Source organism: Mya arenaria, chromosome 17, assembly GCF_026914265.1.
Source record: "Mya arenaria isolate MELC-2E11 chromosome 17, ASM2691426v1".
Lineage (NCBI taxonomy): Eukaryota > Metazoa > Mollusca > Bivalvia > Myida > Myidae > Mya > Mya arenaria.
Window position 1 is genome coordinate 25572450 of NC_069138.1, and position 17710 is coordinate 25590159.

Genomic DNA, 17710 nt, shown 5'->3' on the forward strand with positions numbered 1-17710 from the left:
CTTATGCGACGATAGTAGATCACAGTAAATCTTTTCACATTCACCAACCAGTTAATATCTTGGCATTTCCAGCTATTAATTACAAGAACAGTCTTGTTATCAATAGTTAATATTTTCCATAAATGCATTATTTAGTGAGTAGTTAAAGGTTTATCAGTCAAAATGTTTATTAGTTATACATGTGAATGTATTGATTCTGAATCAGAGTGTCACTTTAATAAACACCTTTAACAAGAGAACTGAAGACTGATGAAAAGTCTCATTTGTTTTTGTTTTTTTTAAAAAGGCTGTACTTAAAAAACAACAAAGCAAAACAAAACTTTGCTACACATTGGCTAATGGGTAAAAACAAACAATATGTTTAACATTTATTAACAAAATTATTGCACAGTTATAATAAATGTATTGCAGAAGTAAGTGTAATACATAAAAACAATGATAACACAAGACATTTAAGGAATCTGACCCAAACATTCGCTAGTTCTCGTAGCTCCATTACTGTAACCATTTATCTAATTTAATTTTTGAGTTTGGTAAGGCAATCTGCTCTCTCTTTATTACCATTTGTATATTTGCTCTATATTCCATCTAAAATCGGACATAAATGACATTGTTTGCTATCTTTGAAGTCCAAACATGTACTTTTTAAATTTTGGGGGTAAATGTTTTACATTTTCTTTCATTATGGAGTCACAAACCATCAACAATTGACATATATGTTGAGGTCAAATAACTTAAAAAGATTACAAAAATGGGAATACATATAATGGTGGCATCATTTTTTCAGTTGACATATATCACACTATTATGCAAAACTCCAAAATACTGAAAATCAATCTAAACTGAAAAATTCATATAATGCGAAGTGAGCTTCACAAAATACTAAAACTTAACATGTAATAATTATAATTCTTTTTGATCACACTTATATTAAATCAAAATCATCATAATTTTGGTTTCGTTTAACATTCATGTACAAAAAGGTAGTATAATTTTAAAGGCAGTAAAATGGTAAACACTATTATAAACTTAGGAAAATAATGTCAGCCTTTTAAAGGGATTCCTATCATCATGATCTGATATATATATATATATATAGATGGACTCCTAACATTTGGTTACATAAATGTCTATTAAACTGAATTTTGAATTCTAATGCTGCTGTTTTTAAATTTTCAACACAATATCCAAATATCAAATCCGCTATATCCACAGGCTTATTTCAATTTTAAGTCAATCTTAGTCACCATATAAAAATATTTTGGTGCCATAATAAAAATATTTTTGTGCCATAATTATGCTAATTTGCAACAGATTTGTGTTAATTGTAACTTGACCGTGGACAAAAAATAAGAAAAAAGGATTGACCTTGACCTTTAATGTACAGACATAAATGTTGCTGATGGCAAACAGTCTTGTCATGATGAAAATGTGTACCAAGTTTTTGAATTCCCAAAATGCATGCCCAAGTAACAGTCTTGAGAAGAAAAAATACAAGGTATGTTTAGCCATTACTATTCTGTTTTGTTAAGTTCTTTAAAATCCTCAATGTATGGCCAAGTTACAGCTCAGACAAGCCTGAATACAAGAACTATTGACCAATGATACTAAAGGGTGACCTTGACCTTTGACTTACATATAAATGGCTCTTGCAGGCCAAACATTGTCTAGTCATGGTGAATATTTGTTTCAAATTATATAAATTAAATGCTCAGGACACTGACTCTAGTCACGGTGAACATTTGTGCCTTGATATTTTAAAATCCTCCAATGTATGACAAAGAAACAGCCTGGACAAACAGGAATACAAGGCATTTTAACCAATGACCTTAAGTGTTGCATTGACCCTTGATGTGCAAACCTGAGTCTTGAGGTGACACAATGTCTTCAACTCTTGTCATTGAAAATATTTGTGCCAAGTTATTTTGAAGTCACTCTTTGCATGAAAACTTACAGAAAAAAAACAAGGATTTTTGACCAAGGATTTTTTTAAGTGTTACCTTCAACCAGGGGTGGTATTCAATATAGTTCTTATCCTTATTCTTAGACATGCCTCAGTGATTCTATTCAGTTGATTGGTCAATTTATTTTACAGTCCAATCAAAAAGCTTAGATTTCACTCTTAAATTTAAGATTGATCTAAGTTCTTTATTGAATATGGCCCCTGGACAAGCCAGAATGCAAGGCAAATACAATGACCTTTAAATGTGACTTTGACCTTTGACATTCAGATCTGATTCTGTCTTGTCATGGAGAACATTTTTGCCAAGTCATTTTGAAACCCCTCAAAGCATGTCAAACGTGCAGCCCAAACAAGAATTGTTGATGTACCTCATTCTAATAAATGAGGTTTCCCTTCAGAAAACCTGGTTAACAAAATTTAAGGGCTATTTTTGTTAACTGTAGTGAAAATAAATTCATTTTCAAATGACTGTCAATAATATGCAAGAAACCTGAAAATGTAACCTCCTATCCCCTCCTTTTTATTATTAACTCAGGGCATAGAACTGTCAGACATACTTGAAATCACAACATTGCTATCATCTTAAACTAAAATATAAATGATGACAAAATATACATTTTTAAAGTGTTTTTACAGTTTCCTAACAAGTGAATATGTTACACAGAGGTTAAATCAAACACTGACAGTATGATGATGATTACAGAAGTAATTAAAATGAAAAAATATATGATAAGACAATCAAAATAATAAATGTCATTCAGGCTGAAAGAGTGAGTCTTATAAAGAAATATGTGACATTCAGGCTGAAAGAGTGAGTCTTACAAAGGAAAATGTGACATTCAGGCTGAAAGAGTGAGACTTATAAAGAAATATGTGACATTCAGGCTGAAAGAGTGAGTCTTATAAAGGAAAATGTGACATTCAGGCTGAAAGAGTGAGTCTTACAAAGGAAAATGTGACATTCAGGCTGAAAGAGTTTGCCGTATGGAGGACAATGTGACATTCAGGCTGAAAGAGTGAGTCTTATAAAGAAATATGTGACATTCAGGCTGAAAGAGTGAGTCTTACAAAGGAAAATGTGACATTCAGGATGAAAGAGTGAGTCTTATAAAGAAATATGTGACATTCAGGCTGAAAGAGTGAGTCTTATAAAGAAATATGTGACATTCAGGCTGAAAGAGTGAGTCTTATAAAGAAATATGTGACATTCAGGCTGAAAGAGTGAGTCTTACAAAGGAAAATGTGACATTCAGGCTGAAAGAGTTTGCCGTATGGAGGACAATGTGACATTCAGGCAGAAAGAGTGAGTCTTATGAAGAAAATGTGACATTCAGGCTGTAAGAATGGGTCTTATGGAGGAAGGAGGAAAACGTAATATTCAGGCTGCAAGAGTGGGTCTTATGGAGGAAAACCTGACATTTAGGCTGCAAGAGTGGATCTTATGGAGGAAAATGTGACATTCAGGCTGCAAGAGTGTGTCATATGGAGGAAAAAGTGTCATTCTGGCTGTAAGAGAGGAAAAAGTAACATTTAGGCCACAAGAGTTGGTCTATGGAGGGAAAGGTCATATTTATGCTGGAAGAAAGGGTCCTATTGAATAATATTAACATTCAGGCTGCAAGAGTGTGTCATATGGAGGAAAAGTGTCATTCTGGCTGTAAGAGTGGGTTTCTGGAGGAAAAACTGACATTCTGGCTGTAAGAGTGGGTTTATGGAGGAAAAAGTGACATTCTGGCTGCAAGAGTGGGTTTATGGAGGAAAATGTGACATTCATTGCTGCAAGTATGGGTTTTATGGTCAAAAGTGACATTCTGGCTGCAAGCGTTGGTTATTGGTAGAAAAAGTGACATTCTGCCTGCAAGGGTGGGTCTTATGGAGGAAAATGTGACATTCTGGCTGCAAGTGTGGGTTTTATGGTCAAAAGTGACATTCTGCCTGCAAGCCTGGGTTATTGGTAGAAAAAGTGACATTCTGCCTGCAAGCATGGGTTATTGGTAGAAAAAGTGACATTCTGGCTGCAAGAGTGGGTGTATGGAGGAAAATGTGACATTCTCGCTGCAAGTGTGGGTTTTACGGTCAAAAGTGACATTCTGCCTGCAAGCCTGGGTTATTGGTAGAAAAAGTGACATTATGCCTGCAAGTGTGGGTCTTATGGAGGTAAATCTGACATTCTGGCTGCAAGTGTGGGTCTTATGGAGGAAAATGTGACATTCTGGCTGCAAGAGTGGGTCTTATGGAGAAAAAAAAGTGACATTTTCTTCATATTCTTTACCAAGTATTGTGCCTTTCAGACAGCAAACTATATTTATTTTAAAATACATTTAAAAGGAATTGCAAAATCAATTATGTACATCATGATACATGTTTGAAAATCAATCCAGTCACATTGATAATTTTTTTATAAAAATAATTACTCTTGATACTTGGCATCCACCAAAGGACTAATTTATGCCGATGATGTCAAAATTATATGATTTTCAAAATTATTTTGAGAACAATAACACTAAAAGAAACAAAAAACCCAGAACACTGCACGCGGATTTTAATGCTTATCTGTTGTTGTTTATTTCAATAAAAAGAGGCATTACCCAACTATGGGTCTTGATAAACATGTATGTGCCAAGTTTCATGTGAATATCTTGAATGATTTAAGTTTAAGATTTTGCACAACGAATATGCTTTCAAACTGACACCAAGGCCATAAAAAAGTATTGACTAGATTTCTTTGAGAAACAGATGACCTAAAGATCAAACTAAATCAAACGGAAAAATCTTCATATGAAATCCTACAAAGACTCATTTTTGCCCATAACGTCCTAAACTCTGAGACATTGAAGATTGTTCTGAGATGAAAAAATCTTAACCTAATGAAAACTAGCTCATTCCAAGGGCTTATTACAAGACAAATATAGCGCCTTCTATTTTCATGAGTTACAGAAGTTTTTGCCAAGCCCTCAACATTGTTGTGTCCATCATCTGCCTGTAGGGAGCGGCTGGTTTCCTAGCAACTGTCTATAGGGATCAGATTCAAGAAATCTTTTGTAGGAATCATTCTCCATCAGGTACTGTATACGTTTCTGGGCCTGCTTGAACATGTCTCGTGTTGGGCTTTCCAGACTCGTCACAGCGCCAAGCCGCGTCTTTGAGTCCAAGTTCACCTGCAAAATATATTATATAATTGCTTTTTTTTTATGAATTAATTCATTTTCTCAATTATTTTTTGTCATTAGAAATAAGTTTCAAAGATTATAGATTTGCAATTAGCAAATCCGTGATTTCCCTTGACGAGCAGAGATCTCAGAAACTATGAAGCAAAAATAAGACTTGATTTTCAGCTTTGACACTGTAAAGATAAAAAAAAATATTGAAATAAAAAATAAATATTTTTTTAATGACGACATAGGTTTTCATCATTGTTATGCGCTAGAAAACGAACATAATTTTAATCAATGCACTGGCCAAAAATCTACCAGGCTGTCATAATTAACCTTCTGTTATTTTACAGAATTCAATTTTTCACCTAGTTTTAAGCTTGTACAATTATTCTTCATTGCTATGGAAAAAAAACAATGATCTTTTTTTCTCAGACAGAGACCATGCCTGCTTCTATTCCATTATTGAGAACAATCTTAAACAATCAATCACCTATTGCCTGACATGACCTATTGTTCTCTACCTGTGTAACCCACAGATAAGGGGATAAATGCTTCCCTGTTGTGAAATAATACCATGCAATGCTTCATACAATGAATATCTTTTATCCTCTAATTCATTTCAAATGACTACTGATTAATTCTTCTCAAGCTGTCTGAGCTAAAGTTTTGTATCAGAAATGTTACAGTTTGTGAAAGGACTTCAGACTGCAATATCAGTACACCACTATCTATAGCTGAGCATCAGGCAAAGGAACCACTGATACCATTTTCATGTTTTCTTTGGTAAGTACAATGGTGGCTTTATATGGTGGCAACAGTGAGTTAATGTTATAACTTGTATCTTGGCAGAAAGGTCTGTTTTAGTCCCCTAAAGTATTCCCTTTTGGCATTTGCAACGCTGAGCTGTTAAATCTAGATTGCAAATTCCTTTGCAAACTTTTCTTTGATATGATGTTTATGAAGTGGCATAAGGCACTATCAACGGCACTGCACGTCTCAAGACTACGTGCAGACATGACTTGATGTGGGATTAAACCAGAAGTCACAAGGTTGGAGGTCCGAGCTGTAAAGTGTTGGGGATGATGCGAATATCCTAAGTTAAGAAAGCATGGTCCCTTTAAACATATGCCTGTTACACTACTGCCCTATTGAGACTCAGACTGCAATCCTGTCGCTGTCAAGAAATAAGTGCGTACATGACCCGCCTGACACTTTTGCTTGGTCTAGCTATCACAGGATGCTCATTATTTTCACCAACCACATTTTGTCATTTTCATTTTTGCCAAGCTATAAAAAAGAGCCTTTTTCATCACCCATGACAACCTCTCATAACTGTCAAGGGTCCTTGTCTTTTGATTTAAAGAGCAATGCTGACGCTGTTTGAACATGTGCAAGCTTCTCTTCTGGGGTCAACAAATGTGGTATCCACAAGTTCAATCCTTACAGATTTTAATATTTCCATTAAAATCAAATACATCACAGACAAATACTCTATTGTGGATTTGACAGTATCATCATCAGAACTGCCGAAATTGGGTGGCTGGGCCTGGGCTGATCTTTCAGGTTCTTTCTTTCTTCCTTAAACAAGGATACCCATCTTGCAACAGTACAGTAATGAAGAGCCATTTCCCCATACACAATGTCTAGATCTGTTTTACTTTCTTATAAAGTATGCCACAAATCCTACAGTCTCCCCTCTTTGCACTACTCTGATATTTTGCCAGATTCAGCCATATTTCAGTCAGAATGAATTCTTTTGTTGCCTTTGAAATCATATTAAACTACTTCTGCATGTATGCATTGGTAATTAAAACAGTAATACATGTATGTGCATGAGGAAAAAATAATTTTGCAGCTATGTTCCTAACGCTCCTTCTAATAACCCACCACATCCTGCACCAGAAGTGGTCACTCTACCACTGAGCTATTGAGGCCTAAAGTTTGCAAAGCAGGCGCCAGGCCTTCCCTGTTTCATTAAAGAGCTAAGTCATTAGTGGAAATATTTATTTTTCACTTTTTCATATTTGTGTGAATTAAATCTCCAAAAACAAAATTTTTGCCAACATATAAAATGGAATCAAAAGATTTAAGATACTTATTTACGACTAAGATCCATTAATGAAACTGATCCCAGTTTCTTATTTACAAGACAAACTAACCTGTTTGGGTGCTTTGATTGCGATGAAGTCGCTGTATATTTTTTGTGCACGTGCAGCGAGCTTGTTTGTCCGTATGTTTTTAAACTCCTCACATGCGCTCCAGAATTCAATGTTTTCCTCGCTGAACTCTGACTTCAGAAAGCTCCGGAACATTTCTATTCCATCTGGAAAAGAATTGCAGGAGTACAAATAACCACTCCCCCTCTCACCTTATTAAACTAAATATTTGCTTGGCTACTTATTTTTCTATTGCCCAACTGCATACAAAAAATGAGTGCTGCAATTGAGACACATTTTCTCTTTATGGTCCGTATCTTTTTAATTTTCTTCACATTTAATTTTTCCGAAACGAAAGCATTTTTTATTTCATGAATTCTAATTGGATACCCGTGATTGTTTGTCCAATTGCTGATAGGATATCTAAAACTAGGACTACCCAGATGTATACACCATGCTACAGACAAAGTTGTGCAAATTGTAAAAGATTTTCCTTCACTTTATAAGATACGGTAAGCCATTCCAGCTTAAAACTTGGTTGAATTTTAGCTTAGAATTGTATACATCAACAATATAATCTTAAAGCGTTTTTGTTGGTAAAGCTAGTTTAGGTTTCACAAACTGTGCATTGTTGTGAAAGCATCCACTAAAATGAAAACAGTTTTATCGTTAATGTTTTAAGAAAATCAAAAAGAGCTAGAAATTAATTAAAACACTGATAAAACAAGCTTAAGATGCATGACTCCATTTTTGAAAAGAGATCCTACAAAGTATGAAACTAGCAGTTCAACAACAATAAATATTGCTCTTTCACCATCCCTTAAAGCTGCAATCTCACAGTTTGACCTATATTACAACTTTTTTTATCATTTGTCTTGAAATGATCCAATTTTTGCATAAATGTCTGAAAATTAGCGACATAAGACTGCTGTCAAACGATCAGATAGCAGTTTTTCATATTTACCTTTGAAAAATTATGTTTTATGGATAAAAGCATTACTTATGGTCTATAAATAATAAAGTATTTGGTAGTTTACCAAACAGTTGAGATTTCTTATATTGTGAGTTATCTTATATGACTGAACTGAAGGGATTGATGCCAAATCAGCTGGTTTTGAGACAAAAAATAAAAGCAAACATGTCAAGACAGTCTTTAGCTTTAAGCACCAGCAAGTTTTATTTTCAATAATAATTAGGTCAGAATTAATGATTTACAGTGGTAATGGATTTCACCTCTCACCAAAGAGGTTGTGGGTTCTACTCCTTCAGAGGTACTTCCTCAAGCCCTCTAAAAATGGACACCTATACTAATTTCTTTCCCTAGAGCATGATTCTGTAAGTTATAGCCATTGGTTTTCATCTCAATCAAACTCATAGAAATTGGTATAAACTAAAACTACTGAATCAGAATTAAAAAAAAACCAAAAATCATACTTTTATCTGACAGCAGAGATTCAAACGAGTTTCCCCACTCCACAGCATCAGACTGCGTAACCTTGCTAGTTCCACGCACTGTCATAATGGCTGCCCCTAGCAGCGAGTCTGTGTTCCGTCGCTTCAACGCCTGCAGTTTCTTCTTCATGTTTCTGGCTCTGAAAGCAAAAATTTAAGTTGAATACTATAATTTGACGAATTGAATAAGTCGTCTGCTTGAATTGTCCACTTTTTAAATATATATTCAAGGGCCATTACTCTGAAGTGGAGATACAAAATACCTGTTCATTAAGCTTGGACTAGATGATCATGTTACGCACAATAATCACATTGTGACTTTGTTTGGTAAAGAATTGATGAATAATTATAATGCTCAAATTATAGAGAACATACATAAAAGAATGAAATTGCGGAGGCCGACAACTTGTCCCTATAATTATGTTCACATGTTCTCAAAATAATATTAAATCACTGTTAATGACATCTAAATGTTTTAGTTGAATATCTCTCAAGTTAGTGAAATTTGATATAATTCATAATTATCATATTATTTGATTCATTTTTTTCTCTCAAATATTTGTAAATCAAGTAAGACATCAATGCACTGAATTATCCCAAATCCTAATTTTATAAATTGTTTTCAGATATATCCATTTTATATGAAAAAAATATAAAATCAACCTATCCACCTTTTCATATGTCCAAGTATTAAACACAACCTAGCTCTATCTCACTGATGTGAACCTATGAATGATTCTAGGATTGACGACTGTCTGTATATAGGAATGAAATCCTCTCTACTTCAAAAGTATTAACAGCCCTGTGGAGCTCAATAAATCAACTTTTATGAGTAACAAACTGCCCAAGCAAAATGACATATTTCCAAAATTAAGGCGAAAGAAAGAATGCAATAAAGTATTCTGTATTATTTTATTCCTTTATCAAAATGTCATACTTCCAAATGCAAAGGAATTTTGCCAATTTGTTGTTTGTAATAAAATAATAATTGGTTGTTACATGAAATGCAATAAAATCTGCCTTATTTATTCGCCCTATTTGAGCTTGTCTGTTTTTTAAAGACTTGACCTCATTGACAGAGGCATCAACATAATTCAAAAACTGTAACATTGGCACTATATGAAAAACGTTTTAAGAAATTCAGATGAAACATGGTACACATGTTTACAATACATGCTGTGTGTAGGGACGCTCATAAATCCATTTTTTTTACAATATTTTTTTTTTTTTAGTTTTTCATTTTTTTTTCAAACTGACTATAAAAATGGTAGGGTCGGCGCCTATTCTGTAGGTAGGGTCAGGTAACCCGAACCAAATGTATATTTTTTTTAGGCCTTATCACTCTATATATTTGAGGATTCTGAAACATTCTAAACATTGAAATATCAACTGCATGGAAACCATCTATATTAACAACCAATTTCATTTGAATTTGAACATACCTTTGACCTGAAAAACTTTTTTTTAAGTTAACCTGGATGCATAGGACACTATGATTGTCGAATACATAAACAGTCAAAACCCATTGGCTTGAGCTCATAGGGATCAGCAAAAACACCTTGAGTCAGGGAACATTAGAGCCGAGTGGGAATGCTAATTCAGTATAAAGAAATCGGTCTTTTACATCCAGTTCGTGTCAACGAGGATATTAAGCCAAGGGAGTTCGAGCCAATGGGGTTTGACTGTATATCCAAGGGAGTTCGAGCCAATGGGGTTTTACTGTATATCCAAGGGAGTTCGAGCCAATGGGGTTTGACTGTATAACCAAGGGAGTTCGAGCCAATGGGGTTTGACTGTATATCCAAGGGAGTTCGAGCCAATGGGGTTTGACTGTATATCCAAGGGAGTTCGAGCCAATGGGGTTTGACTGTATATCCAAGGGAGTTCGAGCCAATGGGGTTTGACTGTATATCCAAGGGAGTTCGAGCCAATGGAGTTTGACTGTATATCCAAGGGAGTTCGAGCCAATGGGGTTTGACTGTATATCCAAGGGAGTTCGAGCCAATGGAGTTTGACTGTATATCCAAGGGAGTTCGAGCCAATGGGGTTTGACTCTATATCCAAGGGAGTTCGAGCCAATGGGGTTTAACTGTATATCCAAGGGAGTTCGAGCCAATGGGGTTTAACTGTATATCCAAGGGAGTTCGAGCCAATGGGGTTTGACTGTATATCCAAGGGAGTTCGAGCCAATGGGGTTTGACTCTATATCCAAGGGAGTTCGAGCCAATGGGGTTTGACTGTATATCCAAGGGAGTTCGAGCCAATGGGGTTTGACTGTATATCCAAGGGAGTTCGAGCCAATGGGGTTTGACTGTATATCCAAGGGAGTTCGAGCCAATGGGGTTTGACTCTATATCCAAGGGAGTTCGAGCCAATGGGGTTTAACTGTATATCCAAGGGAGTTCGAGCCAATGGGGTTTGACTGTATATCCAAGGGAGTTCGAGCCAATGGGGTTTGACTGTATATCCAAGGGAGTTCGAGCCAATGGGGTTTGACTGTATATCCAAGGGAGTTCGAGCCAATGGGGTTTGACTGTATATCCAAGGGAGTTCGAGCCAATGGGGTTTGACTGTATATCCAAGGGAGTTCGAGCCAATGGGGTTTGACTGTATATCCAAGGGAGTTCGAGCCAATGGGGTTTGACTGTATATCCAAGGGAGTTCGAGCCAATGGGGTTTGACTGTATATCCAAGGGAGTTCGAGCCAATGGGGTTTGACTGTATATCCAAGGGAGTTCGAGCCAATGGGGTTTAACTGTATATAGCACTAAAGCAGTATCCTTCTGGGATCCTTTTTTTTTTTTGATTGATATTGATTCATATTAAAACACTCAATATTATGTACACTTTGTAAAACATAACTCATTTGAGTAAATTTTAACATTAAAATATAAAATTAAAATAAAAGTACTCTCCAATATATCTCAGAAGATTACTGGGACATGCTACAGGCACGATATTTAAAAGAGTACAAAATATTTAATAAATTTTAGGACTAAGAACTTAGAAGTTTTAAGTTGGGAGCTCGACTTTTAAAAGTATATTTTTTAATAACCTAGGTCCTTATGTACCGGTATATTATTATATCTAAAAAATATTTATTGTCCATCCCTGACCAATACTGCCACCAACGATCGTGTGCGGAAAGCCCCGGAATATCAGAACCATGTCTATCATCCTTTTCAGTCTACTTACAGGGCCTAAGTATGACAAGGTTGTCATTACCCTTAATTCCTTTTTATATAATGATACTTGTATAAAAGTGACAGGTGATTCAACTTTGACAGAGTACAAATCTAGAAACTATATTTTGACCTAATGGATGTGAAGGGCGGGCGTGAAATTTACAGTATTTAAAGCCAGAGAAGCGCACTTAAACAATATGCCCAAACAAAGCTATCAGTCAAAAGATAACATAAACATTTTGTAAGTGCTGGCTGAGCCCAAAACAATCTATTTTAAGTTAGAACTGTGATTTAGACGGCAACACATTGTGCATGGGAAGATCATGATCTGCATCCATACATGAACACCGCTAATGACTTTTGTTCATGTTAACAAAAAAAGTTAAGCCACTAACTACTTTATAATTGTAAAAGAACATAATTATCTGGGTCATCGTTATAACTTGTAATCAAGTTCTAATTATGAACCAAAATTGTAATATTATAATTTTAGTTTTGTGTAGCCTAACAAAGAATAATAGGGTAGCTGGTTTTATAAAAGATATCAGCAGGTGCACTGAAAACCAAATTGTGGTATACAAGCTTACATAAAAATTAGCTAAACTTTCACAATTCTTATTTGTTCAAGTCCCAGAATCAGCCAAATATCCCAAAAGACCCCCTGCATGTCTATTAGGGCGTTTACATCTATAAATACAAACACAGTTCTACTAGCAAATCTTACATGGATGACTTCTGTTTGGATCTCACAAGGTCCTGAGGGTCGAGAGGAAGAACCTCTCCCGCCATCATTGCTGCATCTGCACTGCACGTTTTGTGTATCATACGCCGCGCAGGGTCAGCGTTGTCTGTGTCTGTCTAGAAATAAAAAAATGGAAAGGGTTAATCTAAAGTTGGTGTTAGACATTCCCAAATCTATTAATCTAACATAAAGTGTTGGTACTGCATGTCTAAATGTTTATGATACCACATGCTGGCTACAATTGTGTACTTTGGCTGGAAATAGAACAAAGCCAAAGAGATTACTTTTAGAATTATAATTGGGCACAAAAATTTGCTTATTTTACAAGCAACTTCAGTATACCCCATCTTGGGACAAGAGTAAACAATTGTTACTGAAAAATGGGAGAATCATGTTAGATGTATATACCTCCTGAATGAAATATGTGACATAATGGACATGCGTTTCTGAGATTTTACTGGGCCTGAAAATTTCTGTCTTACCCTTAGGTTAGACGACTCAAGTTCATCTACGTGCCATTTCAGGTTATTATTTTAATGAAAATGATATAGAAAATAGAACGATTTAGAAGAACAAAGTATATCAACAGAAATGAAAACCTCAGAATGGCGACACTGATGGGGAACTAATTAATGTTCAAATTACCAAACAAATAAACAACTTTGCAAGCACAATTTGCTAAAAAACAAAACTTACTCCTCTGTCAAAATTGCGCTTAAATTTAAATCTTTGGTATGCAAGAAAAGTAATTTTTACATGTATGTGAGGCAGATGAATAATCAGATGTTTGAGCACACTGTATGGGTGGTAACGTGTCAAGCCTCATAACCGGCTTCTGCAGGTGCCCTAAGGTTTGATTTTTTCCATCTACCCCACGTTCATGTGAAAGATACCTTAAGACCTTTTGTTGAAGCACTTACTAGTGCTATTCAAATCGTGAAAGACAATATTTGAGCATATATCAACATTTGTTGAAAGGTTCCAGCCATCAGTATCTTAGTTAACACTCCTAATTTGCCACGCTTTATTTCGTCATAGAAAAAGTAAACTTTAATAAACATGAAGGAGTCCCTTTAATGGCCCCACTATAAATATGCGTATTGTTTCTTGCATCATGTATACTGCTGATGACAAAGACTATCACATTATCTCGGACTTAATTGTCTATTCCAAAGAATTCCAATGTTTTGCAAATGAGAAAACATTGGTATTTGCTAAGAAATCATAGGAATTGTTAGGATTTGAAAAAACATTGAAATAATTTCTGCATGGGTTGTCTTCTCCAAAAATCAGATGAGCTACAAGAACAACTTGTACAATTCAAAGATTGTAATCTTGTATTGTGTTATAGTCCAATCAGTAGCGCTAAATTCCACTGTCGTAATCACAATGTTCTTGCCAAGTTCTGAATAACTAATGTTTTCATGGATTATTTGTTCACCTCTAATAAGAATCAAATCTATAATGCAATAATGCAGCACCGTCTGTTTGGTTCAATTTTAGTATAGAATTTGATGCTTAAGCTTTGTCAGGACCATGTTTGTGCAATAAAAATGTTTAAACACATTTCTGTAAAACCTCATTTGTTTGTAACTTTGTATTAGAAGATGCATGTTAATTCCTCTCACAACTAGTTTTCCAAATATTCTATTTTCAAGGTATGTTTCTTGTCTATCATGAATGATAATAGCAGCAACTAAACTGCATGAAATCTTATTGTCAGTCCAAGCCGGGAACACTAGCACACAGCTGAAGCAATTGTTTTAGCACACAGCTGAAGCAATTGTTCTAGCACACAGCTAAAGCAATGTTCTAGCACACAGCTGAAGCATTGTTCTAGCACACAGCTGAAGCATTGTTCTAGCTCACAGCTGAAGCAATGTTCTAGCACACAGCTGAAGCATTGTTCTAGCACACAGCAGAAGCATTGTTCTAGCACACAGCAGAAGCAATTGTTCTAGCACACAGCTGAAGCATTGTTCTAGCACACAGCTGAAGCATTGTTCTAGCACACAGCTGAAGCAATGTTCTAGCACACAGCAGAAGCAATTGTTCTAGCACACAGCTGAAGCATTGTTCTAGCACACAGCTGAAGCAATGTTCTAGCACACAGCTGAAGCAATTGTTCTAGCTCACAGCTGAAGCAATGTTCTAGCACACAGCTGAAGCAATTGTTCTAGCACACAGCTGAAGCAATGTTCTGAACATCTCACGAGCAGATCAAAAGGGGTGTGCACACCTACTCAGCCATTTAAAGAAAACATGCATACATGTATGTATAATACTGCCTTATTCACATTTTTAGACTAAAATGTGTCAAAAACCATGAACAATTTTTATGGCCTATATTTTTCATTATCTTAGAAAAAGGGGGTGCATTTCGCAATTTGCACCGCCTCCGTTATCAAGTTATGGATACCCCCATGGGAATATATCTACTTAGCTCGGAAATAAGTAACAGTGTCATGAAGGATAATGTGCACATCATTATCAACAAATGCTATTAAATAGTCTACTGATATCTAATTAATTAATAACTGGAATAATTACGAGATAAAAGCTGCACGTCATCATCGCACACCATTAACATCATTAATAACTATTAATGTACGCTTTAAACATTTCAACAGTTCTGAAAAACTGCATTATCTACTTATAAACTTTACGAAACAAACTTAAAATGTATGTACCGGTATGTACATTAACCAAACTTTTGATCAAGGGCCATAATTTGCATTTAGGAAAACATGGAGTTATGTAACCTAACTTTGTGATGGCTGTCAACAATTGTGTATTTAGTATGAGGTGAATTGAATAAAGGTTAAGGAGTTATAAGTGAAAATCCCAACCTGCCCTAAAAATTTAACCTGAAACAACATGCCCCAAAACTTTAACCTTAGTTCCAAAAGCAATCAGGGGCCATAATTTGTATTTAGGTGGACTTTTGGAACCTAATTGTGTGATGGTCTTGAACAACTGTTGTAAGAATCAAGTGAATTGAATAAACAGTATTAGAGTTATAGGTGAAACTTTCCCTAAAACTGTAACCTGAAGCCGAGGCAGAAGTCAGCACTGGGGCTAGTAGGATAGCCCACTATTTTCATCTTTAAGTCGAGCTAAAAATTCAATTTACCGCTGCTTGCTTAAGCGTTAAGAATGGTGTCACAAATGGTTGCCCTCATTCACACCATCCCCCGCCATCCCCAAACCGAAATTGTAAAAAAAAAGATTGCATGAAAGCAAAGCAATCTATCGAGAAATATCTACCCAATAAACATACTCAAGCCCGATTGATTTAATGATCTACTTCAAGAGCCACACACCAAATGATCTGAAATAGCTGATCATAGGAGTGATTATTATTGAGATATAATTGTTGCTGCTGTTATAAACTTCAAGAGTGATTATATCTGTACCCAGTTTCAGAAAAAAGATCCCCGCTTCACAATTTTGTGCACTTATTTCTTCTCACCATTTTGCAAAAGGGGCCATTTGAAGCCCTTTCAATTTTGAATGAAAAAGGTGACAAAATACACAAAATGATTTTTTCTAAACAAGGTGGAAAGAGCAAACTGTAAATGGGGCATTAAACTTTCTGCACAATGGAAGGAAGTGTTATAAAACAGTTTAATAATTATGTTAGTGTTAACATTTAAATAGTCACCAACTTTGTTTTGCTGCAGGCCAGGACAAGACTGGAGGAATAACGCGTGATCAGGGGCCATATCACTCTCACACCCTACGCTCTGACTACGCTTTAATGCTGGTAACAGGTCACGAAATTTACGCTTTTTATGTTCTCTGTGAATCTTATGAGGTTTTTGCACTGATTTAGATCCCGGTGATGTCTGGTCACTAGTTTCACTACATCCACCCACTATCATGGAATTTTCGGCATTCTCACTTTCCGCGTCTTCACTTTCGGCATTTTCGCTTTCGGAACTGTCCTCCGAGGAATCTTCACCACTCTCAACTTTCAATGTGTCCTTGTAAGAGTTGTCACCCTTGCTTGGGCTAGAGCAACTGTCCCTGATTTCTAAGCAATCATCCTCATCTGCACTGACCATGACCTTGACATCGGGAACAGACTTGTCAACATTTTCGGATGTGTTCACTCTTTTTGGCAGTTCGTCATTCGATTGCTTTTTGCATAGTTTTAAAGACTCAGTTTTATCCGTAATGGAATTCACATTATTTCTGGTTAACAAATTCTCCGGTAAAGTTCTCACACTTTTAATGTCTGAGGACATGTTTCGTTGTCTCGGGGAGTTAACCATACTAGAAATTTCGGACGAGTTTGGTTTTGGAATTTTTGTGATGGTCACGCCATGCCGCTTAGAGACAACCTCCTCCTCGGGTTGCTTGGCAACAGGATAGCTCGGCTCATCCAACTGGATGCCCTGAAATACATAAGATATACATGCATGTAAAATATCATATCATTGTATACCATAGTGTTTTTATTTCTGCAATTACAAGCCAATAAATACATCAGATCGTGAATTTAAAACCTTTGAAATAATCAATTTGTAACCATTGTTTTTTATAACTATATTATTGTGTATCAAACTTCAAACTTCACAAAGTTGCCTAAAACCAACACATAGCTGAAAAAGAACCACTTGTTAAACCATATGCAGTAATATAATTTTATACTAACTTAACTTTAGTTTGATTGTTCTAGGAAAGGTGATAGCTTATAACATGATGCCGAGATGAAATATACAGGTATATTAGACTGCTTTTATTTCACTACATAATGTTCCTCTTGTCTGGCAAAATTATGGCAAACGTTTATCACTGAAGACAAGAGCATTGCAGGTAGATGCTAACGCTCATCTGTTTTTCTTACTTAATTTGATTATATCTAGTTATACTTATTTCTTTAAGCTTGATTGCGACTAAAGCTTATATATTACAAAATGGATCCAAAATCATAATCGATTATCGGAAATTATCTGTCATTTTTTTTATTGAAACATGATGTTTGAAAAAAGTGGTATAAAAGAATAGCAAGCAGCAAGCAATTTTTCAATGACAAGTTTGAGTTTTAAGTT

The 17710-nt window shown here is 35.5% G+C and overlaps 1 protein-coding gene across 3 annotated transcripts in view; it reads right to left on the reverse strand.

The window, feature by feature from the left end:
* Positions 1 to 356: 356 nt before the first annotated feature.
* LOC128224130 (regulator of G-protein signaling 3-like) overlaps positions 357 to 17710 on the reverse strand; it is a 59288-nt gene continuing 41934 nt past the window's right edge. For all 3 annotated transcript variants that reach the window (XM_052933818.1, XM_052933817.1, XM_052933819.1), the window contains 5 exons: positions 16322 to 17053; positions 12636 to 12769; positions 8709 to 8866; positions 7278 to 7441; positions 357 to 5121 (listed from right to left, as the gene is read on the reverse strand). In XM_052933818.1, coding sequence (XP_052789778.1) covers positions 4936 to 5121; positions 7278 to 7441; positions 8709 to 8866; positions 12636 to 12769; positions 16322 to 17053 — 1374 coding nt within the window. In that variant the 3' untranslated portion in view covers positions 357 to 4935. The remainder of the gene's footprint in view (positions 5122 to 7277; positions 7442 to 8708; positions 8867 to 12635; positions 12770 to 16321; positions 17054 to 17710) is intronic.